At 48.0% G+C, this 27,453-nt stretch overlaps 2 protein-coding genes across 5 annotated transcripts in view; both read left to right on the forward strand.

The window, feature by feature from the left end:
* Nucleotides 1-19,636, forward strand: part of TRPV1 (transient receptor potential cation channel subfamily V member 1) — a 36,468-nt gene extending 16,832 nt beyond the window's left edge. For all 4 annotated transcript variants that reach the window (XM_033089962.1, XM_033089961.1, XM_033089963.1 and 1 more), the window contains 9 exons: nt 381-539; nt 1,748-1,843; nt 3,033-3,103; nt 7,993-8,158; nt 8,582-8,648; nt 11,132-11,454; nt 12,399-12,526; nt 13,110-13,225; nt 18,879-19,636. In XM_033089962.1, the coding sequence (XP_032945853.1) occupies nt 381-539; nt 1,748-1,843; nt 3,033-3,103; nt 7,993-8,158; nt 8,582-8,648; nt 11,132-11,454; nt 12,399-12,526; nt 13,110-13,225; nt 18,879-19,051 (1,299 nt within the window). In that variant the 3' untranslated portion in view covers nt 19,052-19,636. The remainder of the gene's footprint in view (nt 1-380; nt 540-1,747; nt 1,844-3,032; nt 3,104-7,992; nt 8,159-8,581; nt 8,649-11,131; nt 11,455-12,398; nt 12,527-13,109; nt 13,226-18,878) is intronic.
* A 3,343-nt stretch (nt 19,637-22,979) lies between these two features.
* TRPV3 (transient receptor potential cation channel subfamily V member 3) overlaps nt 22,980-27,453 on the forward strand; it is a 33,479-nt gene continuing 29,005 nt past the window's right edge. Inside the window, exons 1-2 of the mRNA XM_033091908.1 lie at nt 22,980-23,118; nt 25,504-25,624. Of these exons, the coding sequence (XP_032947799.1) occupies nt 25,506-25,624 (119 nt within the window). The 5' untranslated portion in view covers nt 22,980-23,118; nt 25,504-25,505. The remainder of the gene's footprint in view (nt 23,119-25,503; nt 25,625-27,453) is intronic.

The following is a 27,453-nucleotide window of genomic DNA, read 5'->3' on the forward strand; positions in this document are numbered from 1 at the left end:
CTCTGCCTGTGCCAGCTCCTTTCCGCTATTGTGGGAATAACAAGGACGCAGGCACTCAGGAGTAAGTTATGTATAATGGGCATAGAGATAATGGGCATAGAACGTCGGGCAACACTTGTGAGTTTTTAGGTGTCAGGGCACTTAGGGTCACTTGTCCAGTTTTATCTCTTGTTCACTGTACACACAGGGGCACTGAGGCCCAGAGGGAGGGCCCATTGGTGCAGATCTATGACCCCCCAGCTGCTCCAAAGGCTGAGGGCGTGGTCATTTCTGGTGGCGTGCAGAGACCAGGATGTGGTGTGGGGAGTGCCTTAGGCTGATGCGGGGGTGAGGCGGGTCCTGGCGGGGGAGTGAGCGTCACTTCTCTTTGCTCCCCTCAGAATCGCCATGATATGCTCTTGGTGGAGCCACTGAACCGACTCCTGCAGGACAAGTGGGACAGATTCGTCAAGCGCATCTTCTACTTCAATTTCTTTGTCTACTGCTTGTATATGATCATCTTCACCACAGCGGCTTACTACAGGCCTGTGGACGGCTTGGTGCGGCCCAAGGCTTAGGCCTTGCTTCAGGGATGGGAGAGAGGGGACGGGCATTATCCAGGACCCCCAAGACCTCAGGCCCAGGCTGGGCCCTGGACTCCTTGCCAGCTCACTGGAGAAATGGAAGGATCACCTGAAGACCCTTATATCCTTGTGTTCAGTCCTGCCTCTCAGGGTGTCCTGGAGACGCACCCCCTCTCCTGTTCTCAGCCCCTCCTTTAGCATCCTGGTTCTGTGAGGCTGAAGGGGAGCAGTAGGTTAGAAAGGATGCAGAATTAGGGCTTAGAAGCAGCTCTCCCCTGGGCTGGGTGTCGGCAGGGTCATGGGAAGACATAAGCCCCAAGTCTGTGGCCATCCTGCTTGCCTGCCCATTTTTGTTCACTCACTCGCTCATTATTTATCCCCTAGACATATACTTTTGAGTACTTCTTCTTTGCCATGCCCTGGGCCATCCTCAAAAGCATCTTAAGAACAGACTTCCTCTCCTAGCCGTGGACTCCCTTGAGTTTCAGAATTCAGTCCTTTCCATACAATACCTAAACACTTAATTTGCTGCTTTTATTTTCAGGATGCCTTGCTTGTAAATTTGATTTTAAAACACAATGTCCTAGTTAGATGAAACCTAATCTCTATCCACCTATTAAGGCCATTTAATGACTTCATTTTAAAAGAGGAACATGCTAATAAGACAGGCTAGTGAACGAGTGCTTATGAAACATTGGTAGTAGGCTACGAGGAAACCCACTCCAGGAAATGGTGGCTGAAACACAAAGACGACACCTACGTGTGTGGGACCTCTCTCCCTCCACTATCCGTGGGAAACTTACAGTTTTGGGAGACCAGGGTTCACCATGGCTGTGGGAGAAGCAGGAAGCATGTGGCATTGGGTCTGTAAAAGTGCCTCCATCTATGCCATCACCGTCCTCCCAGTAGACTCTTTGCTGGGACATAGTTCAGGAGATAGCACAACACTGTAAGGACGGTCCCCTTGGCACCTGGAGGCTGACACTTTGGGAATCAGGTCCCACAGAGGGGCCTCCGTGCAGGTGTCCCCATAATAGTACATTGTCTTTATTTGCATCTCTCTCTCTCTGTCTCCTGATGGTGGCTGAACCTCTCGGGCAGAATTTGGGTCTTAATCACAGGTATTGGCGCCTGGTAAATGTTTGACGAATGAATGAGTGATTATTAATTTCTGTACCTTGCAGCCTCCCTATAAGCTGAAATACACCGTCGGCGACTATTTCCGAGTTACTGGAGAGATTCTTTCTGTATCAGGGGGAATCTACTTCTTTTTCCGAGGGGTAAGCATTCTTTCCTACCCTATGAGAGTTTCTACTGCCACCAAAACAGAAAGCCAGTAGGCTCACTCAGTGCTCACTCACTTTTTAATTCATTGGACAGGTAATGGCCCTGCTTGAGGAGCTGAGAGATGCACAGGTGAAGACAAGAGCCCTCCAGGCATTCACTTTTGGGGAGTGAGGGTCCACCCAGAGCGCCCCTCAGGCACTCATGTCTTCTGAAGACATGCAGTCAGGGCTCTCTACTAACTGTAATATTTAACTACAGAAGTAGAGGGGAAGCCTCTTAAGAGATAGGCTTATGACTGGTAGTTGTTTAATTAATTGAAACACTCCATTAAAGCTCAGAATAATGAAAGAAATCTACCTGTATCCTGGAACCATTTTATTTTAACTGAAAACTCACAGATGCACAATCCTTGGCCATTTTCTAATATCTGAGCAGTCTTTTCTTTGAATGTGGGACCACTGTTACATGTACAAATAATTTAAGATTATTGTGATTATTTTCCCTTAATCTCTTTGAGCTCAGCGACACCCAATTTTTTTCCCAGTAATTTAATTTTAAGGAGTCTTTCCAAATCATTGCCCTGTATCTTTACAGAAACAACTGTCTTTTTTTTTTGCACTCATAGTTTATGTTATAATAAAGTACATAGTTTATGTGATAATAAAGTACTAAGGGCAAAAAGCATTCTTGGCAAACACAGGATTAACAGATGGGAGGTTGGCAGAGTGTGTGGGTGGCCTGGAGAGGATCTCCTAGCTGCCAGTGTTTCGCAGGGCTGTGGGCATCAGTCAGACTGTTTTTAGGGAGTGGAGAGCACTGGTTAATTTGGTGAGTTAGTTCAGCTGATTAAAGAATTTTTACTATAATGCATACTTACAGAACATTTTGAAAAAAAGCACAAATTAGAAAGAAGAAAAAAATTGCTCAATCCCATCATTCAAGCCCAGCAACTGATAACATTTGATTTTCTTTCCTGTCTTTACTTCCAGGTATAGTTGTCATTGCACTTTCTATTTTTAAAAATCTCTCCTAATTCACATAACATTACCCCATTAGACTGACCCAGGCTGTTCTACTCTCTTCATTATCTGGCTTTGCCACACTCCTGTCGTCCGTCCAGGCGCTCACCACTTAGCCACATCTAACCTTTCCTGGGATCTTACTCTGTCTATTTACCTGCAGATTCAATATTTCCTGCAGAGGCGGCCATCACTGAAGACTTTGTTTGTGGACAGCTACAGTGAGATGCTTTTGTAAGTGACCCTTTGACTATTCTGCCTCTGTAACAGACAGCATCTTTTGCCTTAGTTCTGAGGTTACAGCAATCAGCTCTCATTCTCTTGCATACACCAGGTCTGGAACGTAGTAGGACCTCACAAACATGTTGAATAAATGATGGAAGGCACTCAATAAATGTTTGGTGGGTGAATGAGGGTCCACTCTGTGCCAGGTATGAACCAAGTGCTAGGGAATGCCAGACCTATTTTACGGGCTCATGTGGTTTATAGTCTGAGTTAGACATATCCTTGTTCCCTTTTTCCATCCTTTTGTCTATCTGTCTGGCATTCACTGAGTTGGCTCTGGAATATAAAGATAAAATAGACATGGTTCCTGCCTTTAAAGAATTTCCAATCTTTAAGGCAGAGTTTCTCAACCATGGCACTATGGACATTTTGGGGGGCTGTCCTGTGCATTCTTTGTTGTGGGGGGCTGTCCTGCGCATTGTAGAATGTTTAGCAGTATTCCTGGCCTACCCACTGGATGCCAGTAGCACTCTCGCTGTCCCCTAGTCTTGACAATAAAAAATGTCTCCAGATGTTGCCAAATGTCCTCCACTTGGGAAGCGTACAAAATCACCCAATTGAAAATCATTGCTTTGGGGGGAGACCGATTAATAAAAATATAGTCATAAAAACAATGTGGATGTCATAGGAAATCTCTTCCTGCATAAAATAAACCAGAACCTTATGAGGTTCCCTTGGAGGGCCCAGGATACAGAGGGGGCTTTCAGAAGGGGAAGGGTCCTTCTCCTGGGATCTCAACTCATGACCTCTACCCTGATCCCCAGGTTTCCCTCATTCCTGGGTCCTCTCTCTTTATTCCTGGCAAGTGCAAGGAGTTGATTTCTCACCCCATTGCAGCTAACTTGTCCTTAGGACTCAGAAACCCCATCCTCTTACCATAATCTTGAGATACTTACACTTTAGCCCCCAAGGGCAAATTCAAGGGTGGGGTGTATAGGATTAGCACAATGCTGATTTGCTTTATTAAGAGAGGCAGGGTTTTCCTACATAGCATTATGCCAATAAACTTGATTTTATTCCTAGGGTGACCCACTGTCGGTATGTTACAAATTTTTAAATTTAATTTCTCAAAGCTACCCATGCACATAGGTAAAAATTTAAAGAGTACTAAAAAGCTTACAGCCAATGTAGGAGTTCCCTGTCCCAACTCGTCTCATTCCTTGCAATCCTCCTTCCCAGGGACAATCACTTTCCATTCTTGCAGCTCTTTTTTCTAACATTTGTTCACCTGATAGATAAGGATTTAGCATCCTTATACTGCCTTCCCCTCGGCCTCCCCTCCTCTCGCTTCCCAATATGGTTTGTAATAATTTTTGTTTTAATCAAGATTCAGTATTTACATTTTTATGTCTCTGTAAATACTATTTTCAGTTGAGCGTCACAATATACTGTATTTTTCTTTCTGTGTCTCTTGAAGTTAATTATTACGTTGCTTTCTCTTGCTGTGTTTTCTTCATACTCATTGTTAATTCTTCCCACACATCTTGAAGCCTCTCAGTACAATTTTCCTCAAAAATCAATGACGTGATGTAGGCAGTGATCCTCCCGATTAGTCTAGGACCCAACTGGCGTTATACATAGTGATTGCAACATTATTGACTACGTTCTCTATGCTGTACTTTACATTTCCGTGACTATTTTGGAACTACCAATTTGTATTTCTTATGGCCTTCACCTTTTTTCACCCAGCTCCCCAACCTCCCTCCCGTCTGGCAACCATCTGTTTGTTCTCTGTATCTGAGTCTGTTTCTGTTTTGTTTGTTATTTTGTTCCTTAGATTCCACATATAAGCGAGATCATGTGGTATTTTTCTTTCTCTATGCTGCACACTTGAAACTAATATAAACTATTGAATGTCAACGGGTAACTAAAAAAAAATTAATTAAACAAATAAAAAAGCTCCATAGTAACCTCCCAATAAAGAAAAGGCCAGAACAACAACAACAAAATCAATGACATAAATTATATGATCAGATCCCCCATTTTTTTTTTTTTTTTTGAAGGATTTCACCTGGAGCACTGTCCTTTTTTTCTAACTGGGCTGGTTATTCTTTGGGTCTGCTGCTTAGCTTTTATCCTGGGACTTCTTTTTTTTTGCTGCCAACCTTGAAATTCTCATTGCTTTCCTCCCAGGTTAGAAGATCTGTCTCTTTCTTGATGTTCCCCATTGTTTTATTTGAGCACATCCTTCAGTATTTTAATCTGGTGCAAAAAGATGGTGTAATATTAATAGTAGCAGGCACAGTGATGACAGCTTTCACCAGGCCTGATTCTTGAGTTACGTTGCTCACATACGTTCTTCCAAGGTGTCATTCCTTCTTTACCAGAACTTTGAACATCCTTTTTGCTTTTCTGCTGAGTTGTATTTCTTATTTTCTGAACATTGTGTATTCCTCTTTCCTGATTTATTTCCTTTTTTTTGGGGGAAGGACATCTCAACCAAAGAAAGAAGCCATACAGTGGGAAAGGGAGAAGTAAAATTTCGTATAAATCTGGTACATCTGAAAAGATTTCTACTGTACTTTCACATTTGATTGATATAGTTTGGTTGGGTATAAAAGTCTTTCTAAAATTTGAAGCTATTTCTCCATTGTTTCCTTGCTTTCAGTATTATATATTAAAACCACTTTAATTCTGGATCCTCTTTTGAGACCTGTTTTGGTTTTCCCCTTGTAAATCTATAGTATCTTCTCCCCTCCCACCCCACCCCCCAGTGTTCTGAAACTTGTGTCTTGAGTTAGGTTTGTTTTTATCCAATGTTCTGGGCACTTAGTGGGCTCCTTCAATCTGGAAATTTATGTCCTTTATTTTTGGTATATTTTCTTGAATTATTTCTTGATCTCTCTTCTGGAACTCCTATGATTTATGTAGGTCTCCTGACCTAGTCCTGACCTAGTTCTTACATTTTCTCACTTGTGCTATATCTCTTTATCTTTAGCTCTTCTTTCTGGGAGGTTCAAATCAACTTTAATTTCCAACCCTTCTATTGAGTTTATTATTTCCGATATCATGTTTTTATTTCTAAGTACTCTTTTAAAAAAATTCTGTCTGTTCCTTATTTATAGCATTCTATTCTTGTTTCATGGATGCACTATCTGCTTTTGTCTCTCTGAGGCTATTAGGATAGTTTTTGGTAAAATTTTCTTCTTTGGCATAGTTTTTGGTTTCTCCAGGGTGTTTCTCATTTGCTTGTTTTGTTCTCTTTTTCACACTAGAGGCTATCCTTAGGATATCTGAAAATCTTTGATGTCTGCTCATGAATAAGAGTAGAGAACCGAAAAGCTGGTTGGAAGCTCTTAATGTGTGAATGAGGCTTATCAATTTTTTATTTTATTTTTTATTAGTTTCAGGTGCACAAAACAATGTAATAGTTATACATTTATCATTTATATCCCTCACACTGTGTCAACCCCCCTCCCCCCATCCACTATCCCTCTGACAGGAGCTTATCAATTTTGAGCTTCATTATAGGCTAGTCTAGATAAACCAGTTATTGGAGAATATCCAAATTCAGTCTTTTGCATCTTTTCAATCTTCTGTCTGGAGGGAGGAAGTCTGGCTGCTGGCTTTCTGAGAGCCTAGTGGAGAAGAGGGCTTTCTGTAATCTATATTGTATGAAAATCACATAATCTCCTGCTTTTGGTAAAATACCAGTGCTTTTACTGGTATTTGATAAAACTGGGTCCAAAGACCCTCTGTTTTATTCTCTTCAGAGACAAAATCTCCACTCTTCCTTATTTTTGGTCTCTCTTTACCTCTCCTCCAGAGGAGCCTTTTGAGGCTCCTTGATTAAAAGAGTTGGTCCTCACCTTTCCCCCCTGCGATTCAGATTTGGTTTTTTTGGATCTGCTAAGTCAGTTTCCATTTCTCCACTGCTTCCCACCTTCCAAAATTCATATGTAGGTACTCCATTTCCCACCCAAGGCAACCCTTTACCTATTTCAACTGCCATCAGTTCTTATTTTGGCCAAGGTCCTGCAAATGCAGAGGTTTTTCTTTGCAGCAGAACTCCAGTTGATGAACCAGTTTATTGACATCAGTTTGTAATGGACTCACATCAGCATAGTGGCAGATTTTTGCTGGGTTCTCTCACATAAATAGGAGGTGAAGTGGTCAGTGTGGTCTGCTGTGTTAATGCAGTTGGGGGGACTCTCAGAAGGGAGCCATGCTGAACAAGGAGGCCTCGCTAGAACAAATAGGTAAAGAAGGGACCACTGAGCAGACCCTCTTATAGGATCGTCCAGATGTCCTCCATCCTCTCTAGGGCTCCGACTTGGACAGCCTCACTGGACTGAGGAGCTGAAGGACATTTTCTCTGGCTCTCCTGCTGAATTTGAGGGTGTGACTCTTCCTGTGGTTTCCCAGGAGAGCATGACCTGTCCCTTCTCACATGCTTAAGCCCCCCTAGATTCTCTGTTGTCCATGAGGCTGTTTTCATGGGGACTGGACAGGAAGATTGTTGGGGTTAAGGCAGTGTTTCTCAGCCTTGTTTTCATTATTGCCTTTTTAGACAATTCTTTCCAATTGCCCCTCCCATGAATTTTAATACCACAAATATACTGTATAGCTGTTTACGGACTGTATTTATATTTATGCTTTATGTATATAGAGAATAAGATTTTGCATCCCCTTCTCAGAAGCAGTATTTGCCCCCTTGGGGGAAATATTGCTCCCACTGAGAATCATGGAATAAAGGAGACAGGGCAGCCAGCCCTAGCTCCTGCCTTGGTCTGCTGTCTCTGCCTCTGAGAGGCCCAGGCAGCTAGGGTCTTCCTGTCTGTGGGGGTGCAGGCCTCCCAGGTGATCTTAGACAGAGCTTCCTGTCCCCCCACCCTCAGCTTTGTGCAGTCACTGTTCATGTTGGGGACCGTGGTGCTGTATTTCTGCCAACGCAAGGAGTACGTGGCCTCCATGGTGTTCTCCCTGGCCATGGGCTGGACCAACATGCTCTACTATACCCGCGGCTTCCAGCAGATGGGCATCTATGCTGTCATGATCGAGAAGGTGGGTGCCAGGGCCTGAGTGGATCCTCCACAGAGCCCGTTTACCTCATGGGTGTGGGGGACCCTGTCCCACAAACTATCCATCCACTCTGTATTGTCTGGGGAAGTGCTAGTTTAGCTCAAGACCCACTTTTCCCGTTAATTCCCCAAGAATTAGGCAATCTGACCTTGACTCAAGTTTGGGGGCTCCCCTAAAACTTGACTCCGCCGACATATCAGGCCCTCCTGAACAAAGGTCGTAGGGGGTGCTGTGGATGATTCCCTCATAACACCTGAGCTGCAAACCACCAAATCAAACCTTCCTGCATGTTCTCCGATTTCACTGGGGCTCAACCTTAACTCCTAGGCTGACAAAGCCTTGGCCCTTCCCTCAGCCCTGCCAGGGGCCTGGACTTGATTCTGACAAGCCTGCTCTCTCTTGCAGATGATCTTGAGGGACCTGTGTCGCTTCATGTTTGTCTACCTTGTTTTCTTGTTCGGGTTTTCCACAGGTAATGGGCTTGGTCAGGGCTGGTGGGGGGAAGGGCTCCTGCTCACCTCAGCTGCCTGAGGACTCTGCAGGGGCAGGGTGGGGAGGGGCCCAGTGGGGTGTGTGTCTGCAGATGGCAGTGGTTGGACACAGAACACAGCAGAATGAGCAGGAGAACCTGGAAATGTTATTTATAAAGTACTTTAAGTCATTTTGGGGGTAAGAAGTGCTGCTCGCCTGTAGGATAGCTGCATTTTGGCTAAGTTTTTTAAAGAAAACTTTTTTGACATTATTTTAGACTTATAGAAAAGTTGCAAGTATAGTACAAATAACTGTCTACACTTTTTGGCCTAGGTTCCCCAAATTTTACCACATTTTTATTACTTTCTTTCCCTGCTACACACAAAACACATGAGCACACACACACACACACACACACACACTTTAAAAAAAACTGAGAATAAGTTTTTTATGATCAGACATGATCAACCTTTTACCACTAAATATTTCAGTGTGTATTTCCTGAAAAAGATGGACATAAACACAGTATAATGATCAAAATCGGGAAACTAACATCAATACAGTATCCACCTTATTCAAATTTCACCAATTGCCCTAATAATGTCTTTTATAGACATGAAAATCGCCATCATGCATTATATTCAGTTGTCACGCCTTCTTAGTCTCCTTCCATCTGGAGCAGTTCCTCAATCTTTCATTGTTTTTTGTGACCTTAGCATTTTTAGTGAGTAAAGGCCAGTTTTCACAACGTCTCTTAATCTGGGTCTGTGTGATGTTTCCTCATGATTAGTTTCAGGTATGCCTTTTTGGTCTGACGTGTGTCTTCCTCAGTGCATTATATCAGGAGTCCCATGATGTCTGTTTGTCCCGTTTCTGGAGATGTTAACTTTGGTTATTTGGTTTTGGTGGGTGTCACGCGGGGCGGCCTGCGGGGTCTCTGCTCCCGCTCCCCACATAAGAACACAGGATATGGTGAGGCCAAAAAGGAACACCCACGGAGCCATAGGTAGGGGAGTCATACCACTATAGTCTCACTGGAGGCTAGATTCACACGACGTGTGACGTGCTGTCTGCTTTTCTGCCAACCCACCGACGACTCTCGACGACTCTCCTCAACTCACCAACCAGCACAGCTGCGGCAGCTATATCAGGGGCCAATTGTCTAACTGGCTACAGCTGACGGCCAACTAGCCACAACCGATGGCCATCTACTACCCGAGCCACCACCCCCCCACGTAAGGCCGAGAGCCTGGAAACTGCTCTCTGGGGCTCTGTCCCCACAGTGGGTCTGCCAGATTTGTCCCCTGTCAAGTCATTATCTTTCCCTTTGTGATGGATAAATAGTTTTCGAGGAGATGCTTTGAGGCTATGTAAACATCCTGTTTCTCATCAAAATTTCACCCAATCATTTTAGCATCCGCTGATGGATTATTTGCTCCTGAATCACCCAATCCGAATGGTTGTCAAATGGTGATTTTCTGACTCCATCATTCCTTCTGTATTTATTTGCTGGCGTTCTATTGTAAGGAAGAGCTTTCCATTCTCCCTCACTTATTTATTTACATAAATATAGTCTCCTAGATTCCTTTTTTGTTTTTTCCTGGATTCTCACTTTGTTAAATGGGTCATAGCTCCTAACTGTCATCATCTATTTTGATGCTCAAATTGTCTGAGTAGTCATCATTGGGAGTCCCTTCAAGCTGGCTCCTGTGCCCTTTTGACACATCCACATAATTTTTTGAGCACCTGGCTCTGCTTTGATCCTCATCTGAGTCCTGCAGTAACATGGTCCACATGGCATATCCTCCCTGTCCCTGCCCTACAGCCTATTTTGGCATCTCTGTCAGGAAGCCATGGGCCACTTTGACTAGGAGCTTTGACTGACGGATCATTGTGGGCTCTGGCCCCTGGTCTGAAGGCCTGCTGATCAGTAGCCACAGGAAGGGATTAGGCCAAGTAGGTTAGTGGATACTGGGTATGCAGTAACCACGGGTACAGTTGCTACAGACGCTCTCAGGCTCCAGGTTATATTTCCCACAGAAGAGTGCAGAATGAGGCAAGAGGCCATTCTGCTCTGAGCTGCTTAACCCCCGTGGTTCTGGAAGGGGCTGGCTCTGGGCCACCCTCTAAGGGGCACAGGCAGACAGGGTGTGACTGAGAAAGTGGATGAGGATCCGTGTAAGGTTAGGCAGGTTGTGTAGTGCACAAAGCTGGTATTTACATTGTACATATTTGTATATTTATTTTAACATTTTTTTCCTAGCAGGTGATGATAAAGTTCTTACTGTAACAAAGCAGTGTATTATGACAATTTTCTGATAGTTTTGAAGAAGGGGGTGCTTAAAAAAAATTCACACAAAAGTGCTGCATAGGCCATCACTGTTCCTGCTGCAGACACATCCTGGGGTAGTGGGTGTGTATGTCGGGGAGACCCGAGGTCTTGGCTTCCATCCAGCTGTACCCCTTCCTCCCCATGCCCTGTAGCTGTGGTGACCCTGATCGAGGATGGAAAGAACGATTCGGTGTCTGTCGAGCCCACATCGCACAGGTGGCGGGGGCCTGGGTGCCGGCCACCCGACAGCTCCTATAACAGCCTGTACTCCACGTGTCTGGAACTGTTCAAGTTCACCATCGGTATGGGCGACCTGGAGTTCACGGAGAACTATGACTTTAAGGCTGTCTTCATCATCCTGCTGCTGGCCTACGTCATTCTCACCTACATCCTCCTGCTCAACATGCTAATCGCCCTCATGGGTGAGACCGTCAACAAGATCGCGCAGGAGAGCAAGAACATCTGGAAGCTGCAGGTGGGTCGATGGCTGGGGTGTGCGCAGCAGGACGGTGGTGGCTGCTCTGTCTGTTGCTTAACACAGCTGGGTGCACGGACCCCTTCAGGGTTTGAGGAGGGGGCAGAAAGCCCAGCCAGGCCCGGGGGGATCGTGCAGCAGCATCTTCCTCTGTCAACACCCGTCTGGCTACTCCTGCAAGGTTTCCCTGCCCACTGTCATCAGCTGGTGTTCATGGACACTGTGTTTACTGTGGGCTAGGTGGCCCCCGAGGGAAGGAGACGGAGGGCCCAACCCCATCCATGCCCTTCGCAGAGGAACTTGGTCTATGGTGAGCACCAGAGACCAAATTCAGTGAAGCAGCAAATATGGGGCAGGCCACGACAGCGGCATTTTTGAGTCACCTGGTCCACGTCTGCCTTCCCAACTAATAAGAAAAGTACCATTCTTATTAAGTAGCACCGACTCTCTGCCAGGCACTGTTCTGAGTGTCTTCCTTACATGGTTTCATGTAATCCTTACAACAATGCTGTAGTATCACTAGCCCCATTTTTGGATGAAGGCACTGAGGCATAGAGCAGTTAGGTATCCACGTCCAAGACAACTAGTAAGTAGCCCAGCCAGGAGTCAGCCCAAAGAGTCTCATGCCCGAGGCTCTGCTCTTAACCACTATGTTACCCCTTCATGAGCTCCTGAGGGAAGAGTCCGGGGCTGGTACCCTCCGCATCACGCACGACGCTCACCACTCACCAGCAGTGCCTGGGAAGGTCAGGGGCTGGGTGGGCTGAGCCTCTTTCATGTGGTGTGCACCCACCAGGCTGCAGAAACAAGCCTGGTGTAGAGGGCACTGGTGGTCCTGCTTGGAGGCGCTGGGCCTGGGAGAGACTCTGGAGAGGCCGACCTTGGCAGCCATCACCGGCAGCCAGGGTGGTCCTCTGCCCCTTTGTCCTTTGTGTTGCCCACAGAGAGCCATCACCATCCTGGATACAGAGAAGAGCTTCCTTAAGTGTATGAGGAAGGCCTTCCGCTCAGGCAAGCTGTTGCAGGTGGGGTACACACCTGACGGCAAGGACGACTACAGGTGGTGTTTCAGGTAATGTACAAGCCTGGGGAGCTCAGGGGCTCAGCTGTGGAGTTTGGAGACCCACCCAGAACCAGCAATGGGTACAGAGGCTGCCTCAGGGCTCACCTGTGTGCATAGAGACTCACCCAGAGCTAGCTATGGGTACAGGGGCCATTCTAGGGTTTAGTGTGAGCATGGGGGACCCACCTAGAGCTAGCTGTGCATACAGAAGCCTGCCTCAGGGCCTCTTGGGGCCAGTCATGATATGGGGACTCTCCCAAGGCCAGGGGCTACCCCAGCGCTCAGCTGTGGGCATAGCAGACCCACCTTAGATCGTAGCTGGTGGGATCCAGACATTAAATACTGGAAAAGAAGGTGTCCAGAAGGGATCACCTGGTGATCAGGGTCAGAACCGGGAATCCAATATTTAAAGCTCCATGGTGTGGTCAGAGAACACATCTTCATGGGTGGTGTCCAAAAGGCAGGCCCCTCTCGGCCCTCCCCCTACCAGCTATGTCTCCCCATCCTGGTCTACGGGCTCGTTGGGAGCCTGGAAGCTGGGCATAGCTCTTAGGCCCTCAGCTTCCTGCTCCCCCGTGTCCTCGCCCTGCAGGGTAGATGAGGTGAACTGGACCACCTGGAACACCAACGTGGGCATCATCAATGAAGACCCGGGCAACTGCGAGGGCATCAAGCGCACCCTGAGCTTCTCCCTGCGGTCAGCCCGAGGTGAGGTGTAAGAGGAAGGGTGCTATGGCATGCCGGGCAGGTGAAGCCTTGGAGTCCCCCACTCCTTGCAAGCCCTCCTCACCCCACAGGCCGGGTGCTGGAGTAGCCCCAAGTGTCAACCACCTGCCCACACTCAGTCACAGGCACCCTGCTGTGCTCTTATGCACGCCCGCACGGCTAGCTGCTCCACGTGCCCATGCATGCTGGCTCTGCCAGCACCCCTGGCCCAGGCACTTGTTCTCAGTGCCCAGAGGAAGCAGCTCAGCCTCCATCCAGCCACCTGGACGGCCGGCCTTATTGTGAGCTGTCGTATGTTCTCTGTCCCATTCCTCACACCGAGTGTGTGCACTAAGCACTGTGAGGCTTAGAGACAGAAACAGGGACTCATCCAGGCAGACAGAGGAGCGAAGAATGGGAAGAGTAAAGGGTACGCCTTGAGCAGAAAAGCCCTGCAGAAAATCACTACCAGAAAAACAACTTGACCAGTTAATGGTAAACATTTAACAGTAGACATTAAATTAAAGGTCTAACTGAAGATATTTACTTAAAAACGAAGCTAACCTAGCTTATATGGAACACATTTTGAGTTATGATCACAACCCCATACGAATTCTTTGTTTTTCGTTTTTTAAAGAGTGGTAAAATATATACGACATAAAATTTGCTGTTTTAACTATTTTTTAAAGTGTTCAATTAAGTGTTATTAGTTATATCCACAATGTTGTGCAACCATCAGCACTATTTCTTTCTTTATTTTTTCTTTTTCCCCTTTCTTTCGCCCGCCCCACCCCACTCTCGTTCAAGCCGTTGTCTCTCAGTTTAGTTGTGTAGGATGCAGCTGCCTGGCCCAAGCTGGTGTTATGAGCCTTGCGCTCCCCTGGGCTGAGGCAGTTGGTTGCCAGTTGTCAGTCGGCCGCTCACAGTGGCTCTCGTTGGCTGTTGGCCACTCACGCTGGCCACCGGCCGCTCATGGCAGCCCAGGGTAGCCCAGGGTAGCCCAGGGTAGCCCAGGGTAGCCCAGGGTAGCCCACGCCGATCTCCGGCTGCTCACAGCAGCCCAGCTCCAGGGAGAGCTGTTGTTCACAATCTTAGCTGTAGAGGGCGCAACTCACTGGCGCATGTGAGAATCGAACCGGCTACCTTGGCGTTAGGAGCAGGGCGCTCCAACCACCTGAGCCACCGGGCTGGCCCAGCACTAAGTCTTTCCAAAACTTTTTCATTACTTCAAACAGAAATTCTGTACCCATTAAATATTACTTCCCATTTACATGCCACGCCCCCAACCCGTGGTAACCTCTTTTCTACTTTCTGTCTCTGTGAATTTGCCTAGTCTAGGTACCTCATATAAATGGAATCATACAATATTTGTCCATTTGTGTCTGGCTGAATAATACTCCATTGTATGTACACGGTATACCATATTTTATGTATCCATTCATCTGTTGATTGACATTAGGATTGTTTCTGCCTTTTTGGCTATTGTGAATAATGCTATAAATATTGGTGTATAAGTTTTTGTTTGAATCTCTGCTTTCAATTCTTTTGGTTAGGAGTGGAATTGCTGGATTATATGATAATTCTGTTTACCTTTTTGAGGAACTGCCAAACTGTTTTCCAAAGCAACTACATTTTACATTTCCACCAGCAATGCATGAGGGTTCTAGATCCTCACGAACATTTGTTCTTTTCTTTCTTTTTTTTTATTGTAGCCATCCTAATGGGTGTGAAGTAGTATCTCATTGCAATTTTGATTTGCATTTCCCTAATGACTAATGGTTTTGAACATCTTTTCATGTTCTCATTTGCAATTCATAGATATTCTTTGGTGAAATGCCTATTCAAGCCCTTTGTCCATTTTAGAATTTGTTTTCTGTTGTTGTTGAGTTATAGGAATTCTTTATCTATTCAGAATATTAATCTTTTATCAGATATATGATTTGCAAATATTTTCTCCTATTCCGTGAGTTGTCTTTTTACTTTCTTAATAGAGTCCTTTGATGTATGAAAGTTTTACATTTTGATGAAGCCCAATTTATCTTTTTCTTTTGTTGCTTGTTCTTTTGATGACTTATCCAAGAAATCATTGCCAAATCCAATGTCATGGGAACTGAACTCTTGTTTATATCAATTAGCCTTTGGTAAAATTGGTTTCATTATACGTCGTCACTTAAACTCACAGAACCCATTGACAGGAAGTTAAGTGAGGGCTTAAGAGTATAGAATAGTTTTATATCAGCTTTTTTTTAACCTGAAAATGTCAATTTTATAGTCATGTTTGAAGGATATTTTCACTGGATATAGAACTCTGGATTAACAGGTGTTTTTTTCCTTTTTAAAATTAGAACACTTTAACTATGTTTCTATACTGTCTTCCGGCGTCCATAGTTTCTGATGAAAAGTCACCCATTATTTGCATTGTTGTTTTCTAGTCTGTACTGTGTCTCTTTTTCTCTGGTTGCTTTCAAAATATTCTTTTTATTTTTGTTTTTTAACAGTTTGATTAAGATGTGCTTAAGTATAGTTTTCTTTGGTCTTATCCTGCTTAGGGTTTAGAATCTGCTTAGAATCTCTCTTGGATGTGCATATCAATATGTTTCATCAAACTGGGGAACTATATATATTTTGCTTTAGTCTCCCCATCTTCTCCTTTTGGGACTCCAATTACATGTATGTTAGACTATTTGATATTGGCCCCATAGGTGTTTGAGGTTTTGTTCATTTTTCTCCCATTTTTTTTTCTGTTTCTCAAAGTTGATAATTTCTATTGATCTGTTTTCAAGTTCATTGACCCTCTCTAAACTGCTATTAAGCCCATGCAGTGATGATTACATTTCAAGTACTATGCTATTTAGTTTTAGAACTTCTATTTGGTTCGTTTTTATAGTTTCCATTTCTCTTCTGAGATTCCTTAGGTGTTCTCAAATTAAGACCATATTTTCCTCTAGTTCTTTGAACATATTAATAATAGCTGCTTTAAATTGTCTGCTAAATCTGTTAAATCCAACATCTGGGCCATCTTGGGGTCAGTTTCTATTGATTATTTTTTTTTCTGATTGTGTATCATATTTCCCTGTTTCTTTGCATATTTAGTAACTTTTAATTGTATACTGGACATTATGGAAAATATATTGTAGAGACACTTGATTGGATTTTTGTTCTAGTTGGTGGTTCCATTATTGATGAATCACCTTGAATTTGTGTAGGCTTAGTTTTAAGCCTTATTATGTTAGCTTTGTGGACAGTCCAAGGTATGTGCCAATCTCATCAATCTTGTGGGACTCAGCCTCCAAACTTTCCACTGAGGATCTTGTCAGGGCTTGGTTTTAGGCTTTGTTGGGTAGGTTTTGAGTAGATCCTACTCTAGGGCATGTAAAGCAAGTAGGGCATTTCTCGTATTTTAGGTTCATCCTCAGACTAGAGAAAGAGTGTTAAGGAGGTCTCTCCACTCTGGCTGGACTGGATCTCCAATATCCCTTAGTACTGCTCAGTTTCTAGCATCTCTGTCCCACTTTCAACGCCATAGCAGCCACTCTCTGGTAAACCTCATGCAGTCCTATCCTGTGCAATCACAGCTCAGCTTTCAGCTAAGAACTTGGGGGAAACCTACCCCAAAGACTTCTGAACCACCACCCCTTCCAGCTCCCTTCTTCCTCTTCTTTGTGCCCTATTCTACAGATTCTAGCTGCTTCAGCTGCCTAGAACTCTGATCTCTTCTTCCTTAGCTCAGAGGCACTGGCACGCTCTTCTTGGACTCCAGCTCAGTGCACCGTAGTCAGAGAACTGTCCCTAAACAAAACATCAAAATGATCATGGGACTCACCTTGTGGATTTCACTTCTTTCAGCTATTGCAGTTTTCACCACCTGTTGCCCTATGCCTGGAAACACAGGGCATGCATGTATTTGCTGCATGTATTTTGTCCAATTTTCTGGTTGTCTACAGCAGGATGGCTAGCTCAGCTCCATCAGAGCTGGAAGTGGACATGTATTTTATCAAGAGGCTTACTTTTGGAAAACTAGTCAAGGGCCTCATCAGTTTTCCCAGGAGCCTTCGGCAATCCTCTGATTTCCCCACAGTCTCACTGGAAGCACTCCCTGTGTCATTTTATAATACTTATTGATGATTTCTTCTCCAATTGTTAACTGGTCTACTTTGTCACAGAGACATTTGGAGATGGCGTTGCCTGTGATTTGAGCAGTTTTCCAACATTACTCTTATTGATTTCATAAAATCCCACATCTTTTACAAGATATGCTATTTCACCTTGAAGTCGATTTGCATTATGTTTGCATGACATTATTGGCTGTTTATGACATTGTACATTCATTGTACATTAACAAAGACCTTGACCGGGTGGCAGGGATAGACACATTTGTGTTCATTGGGGTGGGGTGGGGGATGGTTAGAGGTTCCCTGATTTCATACTTATACTTACTTAACAAATATTTCCTGAGGATTTTACTTTCCTATACAACTTTGTAACCGTGGAAACTCCAGTATGAATAGTCAGATAATTCAGATAACAAGGACCTCTCCCCATCCACATGGTACCTGTAATTGGGAAGGGGTGAGGGAATGCAAGAAAGGCCAGGAAAGAAAAGCGGTCAGAAGCTGAACTAGGGAGAGCACATGAGGGGGTCTTTGCATCAGGACTGTGGGAAGTGGGCGCTGGGAACCCCGTACTTCCTTTGAGAACCCTGGAGCTGGAGCTGGGCCAAGCAATCCCTGAGGCTGGGTATCCCCATCACTCATCCATCCAGAAGATGGTGTCTCAGTGAGCACCTGGCTTGTCTCCCGATGGCACCCTCCTGCTTCTATGCCTGGGTTCCCTGAGGGATCCTCCTTCAGCAATTGGTGCTTAGTGTTAGACTGGAGTTGGGGGCCATGCCAGTGTCAGCCTGTGGGCCTGAGGTAAATACTAGGATCTGGAGAATTCAGCTGGAGTGGTCATGGTGGGCCCAACCACTAAGATTTGGCCAGTGTGGACACCAGCAGAGGGGCCTGAATCGTGGCCTGAGGGTGGAGGTGTGACCACCCAGAGGGCTTAGCTGACCAAGGCTCTGACAAATGGAAGGAGAGACACACAGCTTTCCCTCCTGCCTGTCATTTCTCTGAGGTGGCTGGGGGCTGGAGGTAGCTATGAGAGTGACAACTGGATCCTCCTCAGGAGCTTCCTGGAATTACAGGCCACACGTGAGGTCCCCATTCGAGGCCTAGTGTCACCATGGTTCCCTCGGCATGGTTCCCAATATGCTATGCTCTGGTGGAACCTGGACCCCAAATCCTAATTCTTTGGCTGGTTCATCACCCTACACCTGACTTGGTGTGAAGCCACTCATGAAGCAGGCCCCAGTGTTGCTCTGTGGAGACCAGCTCTCCCTCCCACGGAGGAAATGGAGGCAAGACAGGCAAGCAATGGATCCTCATGAGACCACAAGCAAGGCAGGGTGGGCGGAGGAAGAGAATGTAAGGAGCTGCCATAGTGGATGAGGCTCCTTGAGAAGCTGAGGGAAGAGGAAGTGGAACTGAGGTGGGTGCCTCAGGAAGCACTGACATGCCTGGTCTCCTTTTATCTGGAGATTGGGAAGTCCAACAAATCAAAGTTTATTATTGTTTTGCTGCATTCAAGGCAGTAATGATGTGTTACCCTTCAGTTTCAGGGAGAAACTGGAAGAACTTTGCCCTGGTCCCCCTTTTAAGAGAAGCAAGTACTCGAGAAAGGCATCCTGCCGAGCCTGAGGAAGTTCATCTAAAGCACTTTGCAGGGTCCCTCAAGCCAGAAGATGCTGAGGTCTTCAAGGATCCTGCTGCTTTAGGGAGGAAGTGAGGGACCCCACAGGGGGCTCTCAACACTGTGGGCCTTAGGATGATAGCACACTGTCCCTGGGGTCTGTGTAGGGAACACCCGTGCTCTCTCAGCAGCCTGGCTCAGTCTGCGCCTGCCCAGACTGCACTGGGCAAGCTGTGGGAGCACTGCTGGGTGCGTGGGAAGAGATACTCATCCAACTCTTACTGTCCCCGAGTGGATCTGCCAACAGGAAAGGATCTTGCTTTCAAGGTTTTATTAAACACTATGAATGATAAATCTCTTTGACATATGTGATGCCCCTGTCTTCTTCAATTTTATATCACTGGGAGTAACTGTAAATGAAGCCCCGGAAAACACCTCTTAGAACGCAATGCTCCTTTTGATGTAAAAGGCCAAGAGCCTTCTCTGTATTGTAGTTACTATCTCCGCTGTCCAGAGCAGTCTGGGGTGGTGTCATTTACGCCTCAGAGAAGTTGGGGGAAGCTGGTCCCATTCCCAGCTCTGCCAGAATCAGAGTGACTTCAGAGTGACTTCACCCTTCCATGATACATCACAGTTCCAAAAACGTTAACTCTGTTGCTGTTCAAATAAAGTATAGAACCATGTCCCAAAGCCGTGTGGTAAGAATCTTTTAATGAGCTTCCATTTGTAGTGAACATAGTCCTGCCCCCCTGCAGTGGCACATACATGCACCTCCATCCATCCTGTCACCCATGAAATAAATAAGCATATATATGTAATATATATATATACACATACATATATACATATATAACATAAATGTATAAATATGTGTGTGTATATATATATATATATATATATATATATTATATCAAGTGTGAACTTGGTGCCAGATACTGGGCGTCGCTAATTGGCTCTGTGCGGTTGTATGTGCATGTGTATATGCGTGCACATGTGTATGTATGTGTTCTGTGCGTGTGCCTGTGGACTACCCCGTATGGCGAGGAGCCTCTGGTCACTCTTTAGTTGTTACGCATGGGTGAGGGCACTCCTTGACCATCAGGGGTCTCCAGCCTCCGAGCCCCTGCTCCTGCCGCCGTCCCTGTGGAGACTGTCCTCCCTCCTTCCAAGTCCAACCCAAACACTCCGTCTTCCCTGAACCCATTCCCTTCAGCCCTCCCCCCAGTAGAAGGACTTCCTCCCTCCTTGGTGGTCTGAACCCTTTTTGTCCTTACAACCTGCCTGGTGGGGATAGGGTCGCACAGTTCGTGGAGCTGGAACTGCTGTTTCCATGTGTACGTGGTGTGAGTGGGGGGCAGCGGCTCTGATTCTGCCTGACGACCTGGCCCCGCTCCCAAGCACAGCAGAGGGGTGTCCTCTTACTCCTTGCTGGGCACAGTATGTACTTTTGGGCAGGAGATGGGGCCTTTTTAAGCTGCTGCAGCCTGGCCTTTGAGAAAATGGGCTAACATGAGGCAAAATGTAAACACTTGGCGACACCCTTGCCCCCAGGGTTCTCAGGTAATCAGAAGCCAGCCAGCTAAGAGGGGTGCAGGGCTCAATCAGGAGGGGCAATTAACTGAGTAATAGGGAGGATTATGCTTGATCCAAGATTAGGCTTTATTAATTAAATTATTTTTTGATGTCTGATCTTATTAATTTGTTGCTCTTAGAAAATTTCCTTTTTGACTGGACTCAGACTTACAGGTAGAAGCTCTCAGAGAGGACAGCCCACATCTCTTGGTGATCTGTTCCTGGCATTTTTCTTTGGCGACCTCATTCTCTTAGTCAATAGTTTAGCATATTCTGCGGCCTCTTCCTTATTTTTCTTAGTACGCTGTTTCTTTAGAGCAATACAATCACGTTTGGGTTGGAGGACACGCAGAGTAACAAGATACTGAATCTTGGGTGCTTTGGTCCTCGGTTTCTGACCTTCTTTATTTAGGGCTTTCTCACAACATATTTGCGGACATCGTCTTTAGAGAGATTGAAAAATTTGTGGGTTTTGCTCGCTCTTTTGGGCCCAAGGTGATGAGGCACAGTAGTGTCAGCGAGACCAGGGATCTCTTTCTCCCCTTTGTGTACAATGACCAGTTTGCAAACACTCAGATTGGCATCCACAATGCAAGCCCGAACAGATCTGCACTTTCATTCTCCAGGCCTCCTTGGTGTGTCACAGGAGTGCCCCTTACTCAGCAGCAGGTGGACACAGCCATGGGTCAACATACCCTGCTTCATAGGGAAACCTTGTTTGTCATTCCCACCACTGATCTGAACCACATAACGCTTCTGTTCTTTTTTTTTTTTTTAAAGATTTTATTGGGGAAGGGGAACAGGACTTTATTGGGGAACAGTGTGTACTTCCAGGTCTTTTTCCAAGTCAAGTTGTTGTCCTTTCTGTCTTAGTTGTGGAGGACACAGCTCAGCTCCAGGTCCAATAGCCGTTGTTAGTTGCAGGGGGTGCTGCCCACCATCCCTTGCGGGACTCGAGGAATTGAACTGGCAACCTTGTGGTTGAAAGCCCACTGGCCCATGTGGGAATCGAACCGGCAGCCTTCGACATTAGGAGCATGGAGCTCTAACCGCCTGAGCCACCGGGCCGGCCCCAACCCTTCTATTCTTCACCCAGAGTGTCAGCAGCAACTTCTGTGGCCACATCCTTCTCATAAAAGGTATGAAGTTTGCATTCATCGTCCACGTCACTGAGTTTCTGGCGGCCAGTGGCTGGGAAAGAGATGTTCAGCTTCACCCTGAAGCAGCCGACCGCCTCTGAGGCTCCATGAAAAAGAGACACGATTGGGTTTTAATGTGGGGTTTTGGGCAGTGGGGAGATTTTGAATTGTGTGCGTAGGAACTGTGGGACCCCCTTGGCTTAAATAGCAAAAGCAGCCCCTCACATCTCCTGAAGCCAGGTTTTCTGTCCCTTCCTGGTCACAGGGCCTGCTGTCCCATGGTTAGAAGCCTGCCCCTGCCTCCTACTTCTCTTCAGGCCTGGCAGGTTGTGGTGAGAAGGGATCAAGGGGCTAGCCCCATGGCAACTGGGGAAGTCCATGCTGCATCAGTCACCAGTGACGTCCCTGTCAGCAGAGACTTCTTGCTCCATCCGTCCCATGTTGCCTGAGGGAACAGGTGTGCAATTCCTGAGTGACGTAGAGACAGGCGGGGCCACCCCAGCCTTGCTCCGCCCCCTTCACAGCTGTGGCTTGAGCTGGAGGGACGGCACAGAGTCTTCCCTGAGCCCTGGCCTTGGAGGCAGGTGGCCAGGGCTGTCGCTGAGGGAATGAATTGTTATGACAAAAACAATAATAACTAATAGCTGTCATCATTGATCGAATTCTTTCTGCTCTCTTGGCCTTGTTCTAGCCCTTTCTATGTGTTCTCCCATTTAATCCCCACAGTAACTTGGTAACTTGGCAAGGTGGGTTTATAAAGCACATCTCGTGGAAGAAGAAACTGAGGTTGGAGAGAATGACTTGCTCAGGGTCATACAACCAGAAACGGGTGAGGCTGTCTGACACCAAGGTCCGTGTGCATAATTTCTGGCGGGAGTATTGAATGGGGACTTCTGTCTCTGAAGGGACATGATCCCCTTAGAAGGAGATGGATACCAAGTCTTGGGGTCACCCAGGCCAGTCCTCGGCTGTGGCCTTGCCTCCCAGGGGTCAGAGCGGAACCCTTGGCTGTTCGTTAGCCCTCCTTACCCCGCACCCCAACACGATCTCTTTGCATTATGATTCCCATTCCCCAGTTGGGGAAACTGAGGCCCATGATAGGAAGCATCTTATACCAGAGAGGGAAGAGTTAGGACCAGAACTTCAGCCTTGGCATCTGCTGCCTCTCCAGGTTCTCCAGGTTCAGGGCGAGTCCACCTGTGGGCGTGGGGGTGACTCAGGCAGGGCACGTGGGCGGGCGGGCACTGGAGCTGTGGCTGGCGGGTGTGGCCTGCCTGGCGCTGAGGGCAGGTGGCCCATCCAGTTCTGCCTCTGAAGCCTCATTCCAGCCATCCCTTTGCCTGCGATGAGAGCCTCCTGCCGCCTCAGCCACAGTCCCTCTGGGGGGCCTTGGGCCCAGGACATGCGGTGATCTCAGAGCAAGGGCAGGTACCACCACCCAGATCTCACCAGGTGAGTCTCCATACAGGTAGCCAGTGCCTTTCAAGGCTCCAGGTGAGCCCAGCGCGAGGACCTAAGAGATCTTCTAGGCCATGTCTGCCCCTTGTTGATAGGACTTGGGAGGGAGTGTGGGCCTCTAGCAGGGGAGAAAAAGCTATACATGAGCTCTTGGCCACAAAGAGTATATGAGAGCACAGGTTCTGATGGACCCAGGAACCTTTCCCTGAGGTTTGGGATCTGAGGTTGGGGGGAACTCTTACAGCTACCTGGGGCCAGAGGAGAGGCTTCTGTCTTTCCCAGAAGGCCCCAGGGATGTGGCTCACTGGGGCAGGAGTGTGATAAGACTTCAGGATGGGGTGAGGTGGCTCCAGAACTTGAGAGGATCAGAGCCCAGGCATCGCACAGGTGCTGGGCCAGCAGGCGTGGGGGCTCCCTGTGGCTGTGGGCCTGGTCCATCTCCCAGGAAAGGCCATTCCAATCAGTGTTAGGGCCTGGGAGACACAACCTCCCGCTTCCCAGGTGAGGAAGCCTGATCCAGAGAGAGAGAGAGAGAGAGAGAGAGAGAGAGAGAGAGAGAGAGAGAGAGATGCTGGGGCAGCAAGGGAGAACACAGGTGAGAACGTGGGGCGTTCAGGGTGACTCAGGGAGCTAATTACAGCTGCCACAACCCCAGTCCTGAGTTTTCCTGACCCTCTCCTGTCCCAGCTGCCCAGGACTGCTTCATACTCACAGGCCAGGGCAGAGAGGATGGAGCAGCCTGCTGTCATGGTGAGGGATACAGGGTCCTTGGGGACAATTCAGCCTGTTTCTCAGAAGGGGAAACAGAGGCCCAGAGAGGGGTGACAGCCATCCCTTTCATCCCTTCCCTTCACTCTTGGCCTTCACTTCTGTGCATCTGGCTGCTTATGATTCCCTCTTAATGGGCTGCTCCACCGGTCTGGTCTTGAGGCCTGTCCTCAGAGCTCCCTGCCTCACCGTGCTGGTACTCCAGGGGCAAAGGCCTCCCCCGAATGGCTCCTCCTCTCCCAAAGCTGCTCACTGTGTGTGTGTGTGTGTGTGTGTGTGTGTGTGTGTGTGTGTGTGTGTGTGGTGGGGGCTGTCCCATTTCTAAACCTCTCTCCAGTTTGATGACAACCTGCTCCAGATACTTCCTCCAGGAAGCTTTCTGATTTGGGGCAGGATCACGAGTGGCCCCAGCTCCACCCCACACAACTGGGCTCTTCTTACAGAAATACCCCCCACCCCCACCTCCATGGCTGAGGACTGCTCAAGCTCAGAATGACCCCCATTGACTGCAGAGTCGCCTCCTGCCCGCACAACCCCTTCCCCTGACCATCTCATCCTATGGCCAGGCCACCCTTCCCCATCCTGATGACCCCCATAGCAGTCTCCTCCTGGTCCCCAAGGCTCCGGTGTCCCCCATCCTGCACACAGCCTGCTCTCTCGAAGGTGGCTGTCTCCTATGTGACCCAAAGCCCTCCCAGGTCCCACATTGCTCTGGGGGTCTGCCACGGCTCCTGACTGGTGTTCCAGGTCCTCCCAACTTGGCCCAACCTGCTCCTGAGCCTCTCACTGCCATGGTGCCCCACGAACAACCCAGGCTCTCCAGCCACACTAGCTCCTTGCCACTTGTTCAACTTTCTTGACCTCTGGTCTTTGTTCATGCTGTTCCCTCTGCCTGGATTGCCCTCCCTCCACACAGTCTCCTTGGAAGATGCATCAGACCCTCTTTCCGACATCTCCGTCCCAGCAGGGGATCCAGCCATACTGAGCATCAATAAAGCAGGTCTGGACCGAGAGGCTGCCTCCTCTGCCTCTGGGGGAGGGGGCTCACCTGCTCCCTCCCGGTGGACAGACAGACACGAGGCTGGGTACACTCAGCTTTGTGTGGGTAAGAGGGAGAGATGATCAGTGTGTTAGCTGCAGAGACCACCAGGGTGCTGAGAAATCCAAAAACCAGAGGGCTGAAGCTGTCCCATTAGGAGCAGTGTCTAGTGCAAGGGAGGTAGCAAGTCCTGTGCTGTCGAGGAGAGTTCTGAGCGCACAATCTGAGACGAACACTGAGAAAGCAGAGCTTATCTCAGGTGTTCACCCGGAGATTGGTGGGGCTGCAGATGACGTTTTGAGACAGGCTAAGGGCGTGGTGGGCTCCACCTGGAAGTTCCGCTGGGCTCCCCTAAGACCCACAGGAGCAGGGGTGCTGAAGCAGGGAGATGGGGAAGCTGCAGAGACAGTCTCCCTATTCCTGAGAAGGGTGGGTGGCCAGGAAAGATACAGTGAGCTCCCCACCTTAGGGGGTGTGAACAGGGGCCACATGGTGCGACCAGGGTGTCTGAATCCCCTGAACCCCCTCCACGCCCCCTCAACCTGAATACCTGTGCTGTGATTGTGTTCTAGCCATGAATGACCGCCCCAAGGAGATGGTGCCCCTCATGGGCAGAAAAGCCACCGTCCCCAGTGGGAACGCTGCCATTCTGCAGGAGAAGAGGCCAGCGGAGATTACCCCCACTAAGAAGAGGTAGGACGAGCAGGCTCAGGCCTGGGTGCCATACGGTGAGGGGCACGGGAGGAGTCCTGCTGCCCACCCTCAGGGAGCCCCCACCTGGGGTGGACCTGAGAGTCTCCGTCTCATCTGTGGTGGCCTGGTGTCTGCCCAACGGCCTATAACTGGGGATGGATGGGGGAACAACACTGCCAACTCAAAGCTGGGGAGGTCAGTATAACTGCATCAGCGAGGCTCCCTGGAGGGGTCAGGGAACACTGAGGCAGGAACATTCAGGGAGGACCTGGGGGAGGCAAGGGATTGCTGGAGCCATCCTTGAGATAAGGAGCAAAAGGCGGGTGGAAATTCCAGGTGGCCTGGACCCCCTACTGGGTACATTTTGCACACACGTCCACTATGTGCCCAGCCAGGTTATTCACCCTCTCTAACCCCCCCTGTGTAATGGGGACACCAGCGATGGCACCAACTCGTAGGATGGTGGTTGATGGGACCGTGCCATCAAAGTGCTCAGCATGGGGCCTGGCCTGCAGTCAGTGCCCAGCCCATGCTGACGTTGGTGGTGTTTTTGTTGTCTTGAACTTCACCTTCATTGTCATCACCACTCCATAGGATCCCTGGGGACTGGACAGCATTGGGATGCTTATGACCATTTCCCAGGTGGGGACATGGAGGAGGTGGGAGCAGGGAAAGTACTTCTCCAGCGTCACACTTGACCCCTGAGCTGCCTCCACTGCAGTCCCTCCACCCCCTCAGCTTCTTCTGTGCCCCTCAAGCTGGAATGCCCTTCCTCCATGACAGCTGTGCTTCCCTTGGCCCTGGAGTGGCCCCCCTGGTCTAGGTTAGCCCACTTGCCCTGCTTCTTCTGCCCCCATCCCAGACCCACTCTTGTGCCAGAGGTGAGCTTGTTGCTTTCCCTCCTGTTGGTCTGAGTAATGATCACTGAGGTCTTGTGTGCACCAGGCCTGGGGCTGGGTCCAGGCTGGGGAGATTGAGACACAGAGACAAAGAATTCCCACCCCTACTCATAGTCTGGTTGGTAATAAGGGCACCATAGAGAATGTGAAAAGTGCCCCGGTGAGGGTGCACTTGGCAGAGAGCAGGGTCTGAGGAGAAGCAGGTCATTCCGATCCAGGGGAATCTCGGGGCACTTCCTGGAGGAGGTGGTATTACAGTGGATGATGGCAGGTGGAGAGGAAGAGAAAGGGCATCTAAGCAGAGGCTGATAAGATAATGGGGCCATCTCTGACATGGGCACATCAGAGAAGGAGCAAGGAGAAGCAAGCCAAGTTCAGGTGTGAAATGTTGGCTGAGAGGTACCTGTGGAACATCCAGATAGAAGCTCCATCCTGGAGCATAGGAGAGAAAACTCATTGGACACGGAGATCAGACAGGTCTCAGTGGGATCACGGGGCAACCTGGGTCTGGGTGGGCTTGTCTGGGTATGAGCAGAGAGATGCTTGAGCGAAGCCACCAAACACAGCCCTCCTGATTCTCTTCCCCTCTCCCTCCCTCTCATGTTACCAGGGGAAGTTTGGACATCAGGGAAAGACTGAGGACAGCGTTTCAGGAAAATCCCAGGTTCTTCCTGCAGTCAAGCTGTCTTTTTTGAGCCCATCCCTGTTCATGAACTTAGCCCCAGGCTTCACTGTGCCTGTGACCTTGACCAGTCAAGGGTCTGGTGTAAGGTGTGACTTTTGTCTCAGGAAGTGGTGGCTCCTTCTCCTTCCTAAGGGCTCTTTGAGGGCCTTCATGTGCCTACTTCTCCCAATAGCCTGAAGGTTTGGGAATCTTTCTCGGAACTGAGTATAGGACTCAGGTCTAGAAAGGAAAAGAAAAGTGAAGAA

This window comes from Rhinolophus ferrumequinum, chromosome 21 (assembly GCF_004115265.2).
Source record: "Rhinolophus ferrumequinum isolate MPI-CBG mRhiFer1 chromosome 21, mRhiFer1_v1.p, whole genome shotgun sequence".
In the NCBI taxonomy this organism is placed as follows: Eukaryota; Metazoa; Chordata; class Mammalia; order Chiroptera; family Rhinolophidae; genus Rhinolophus; species Rhinolophus ferrumequinum.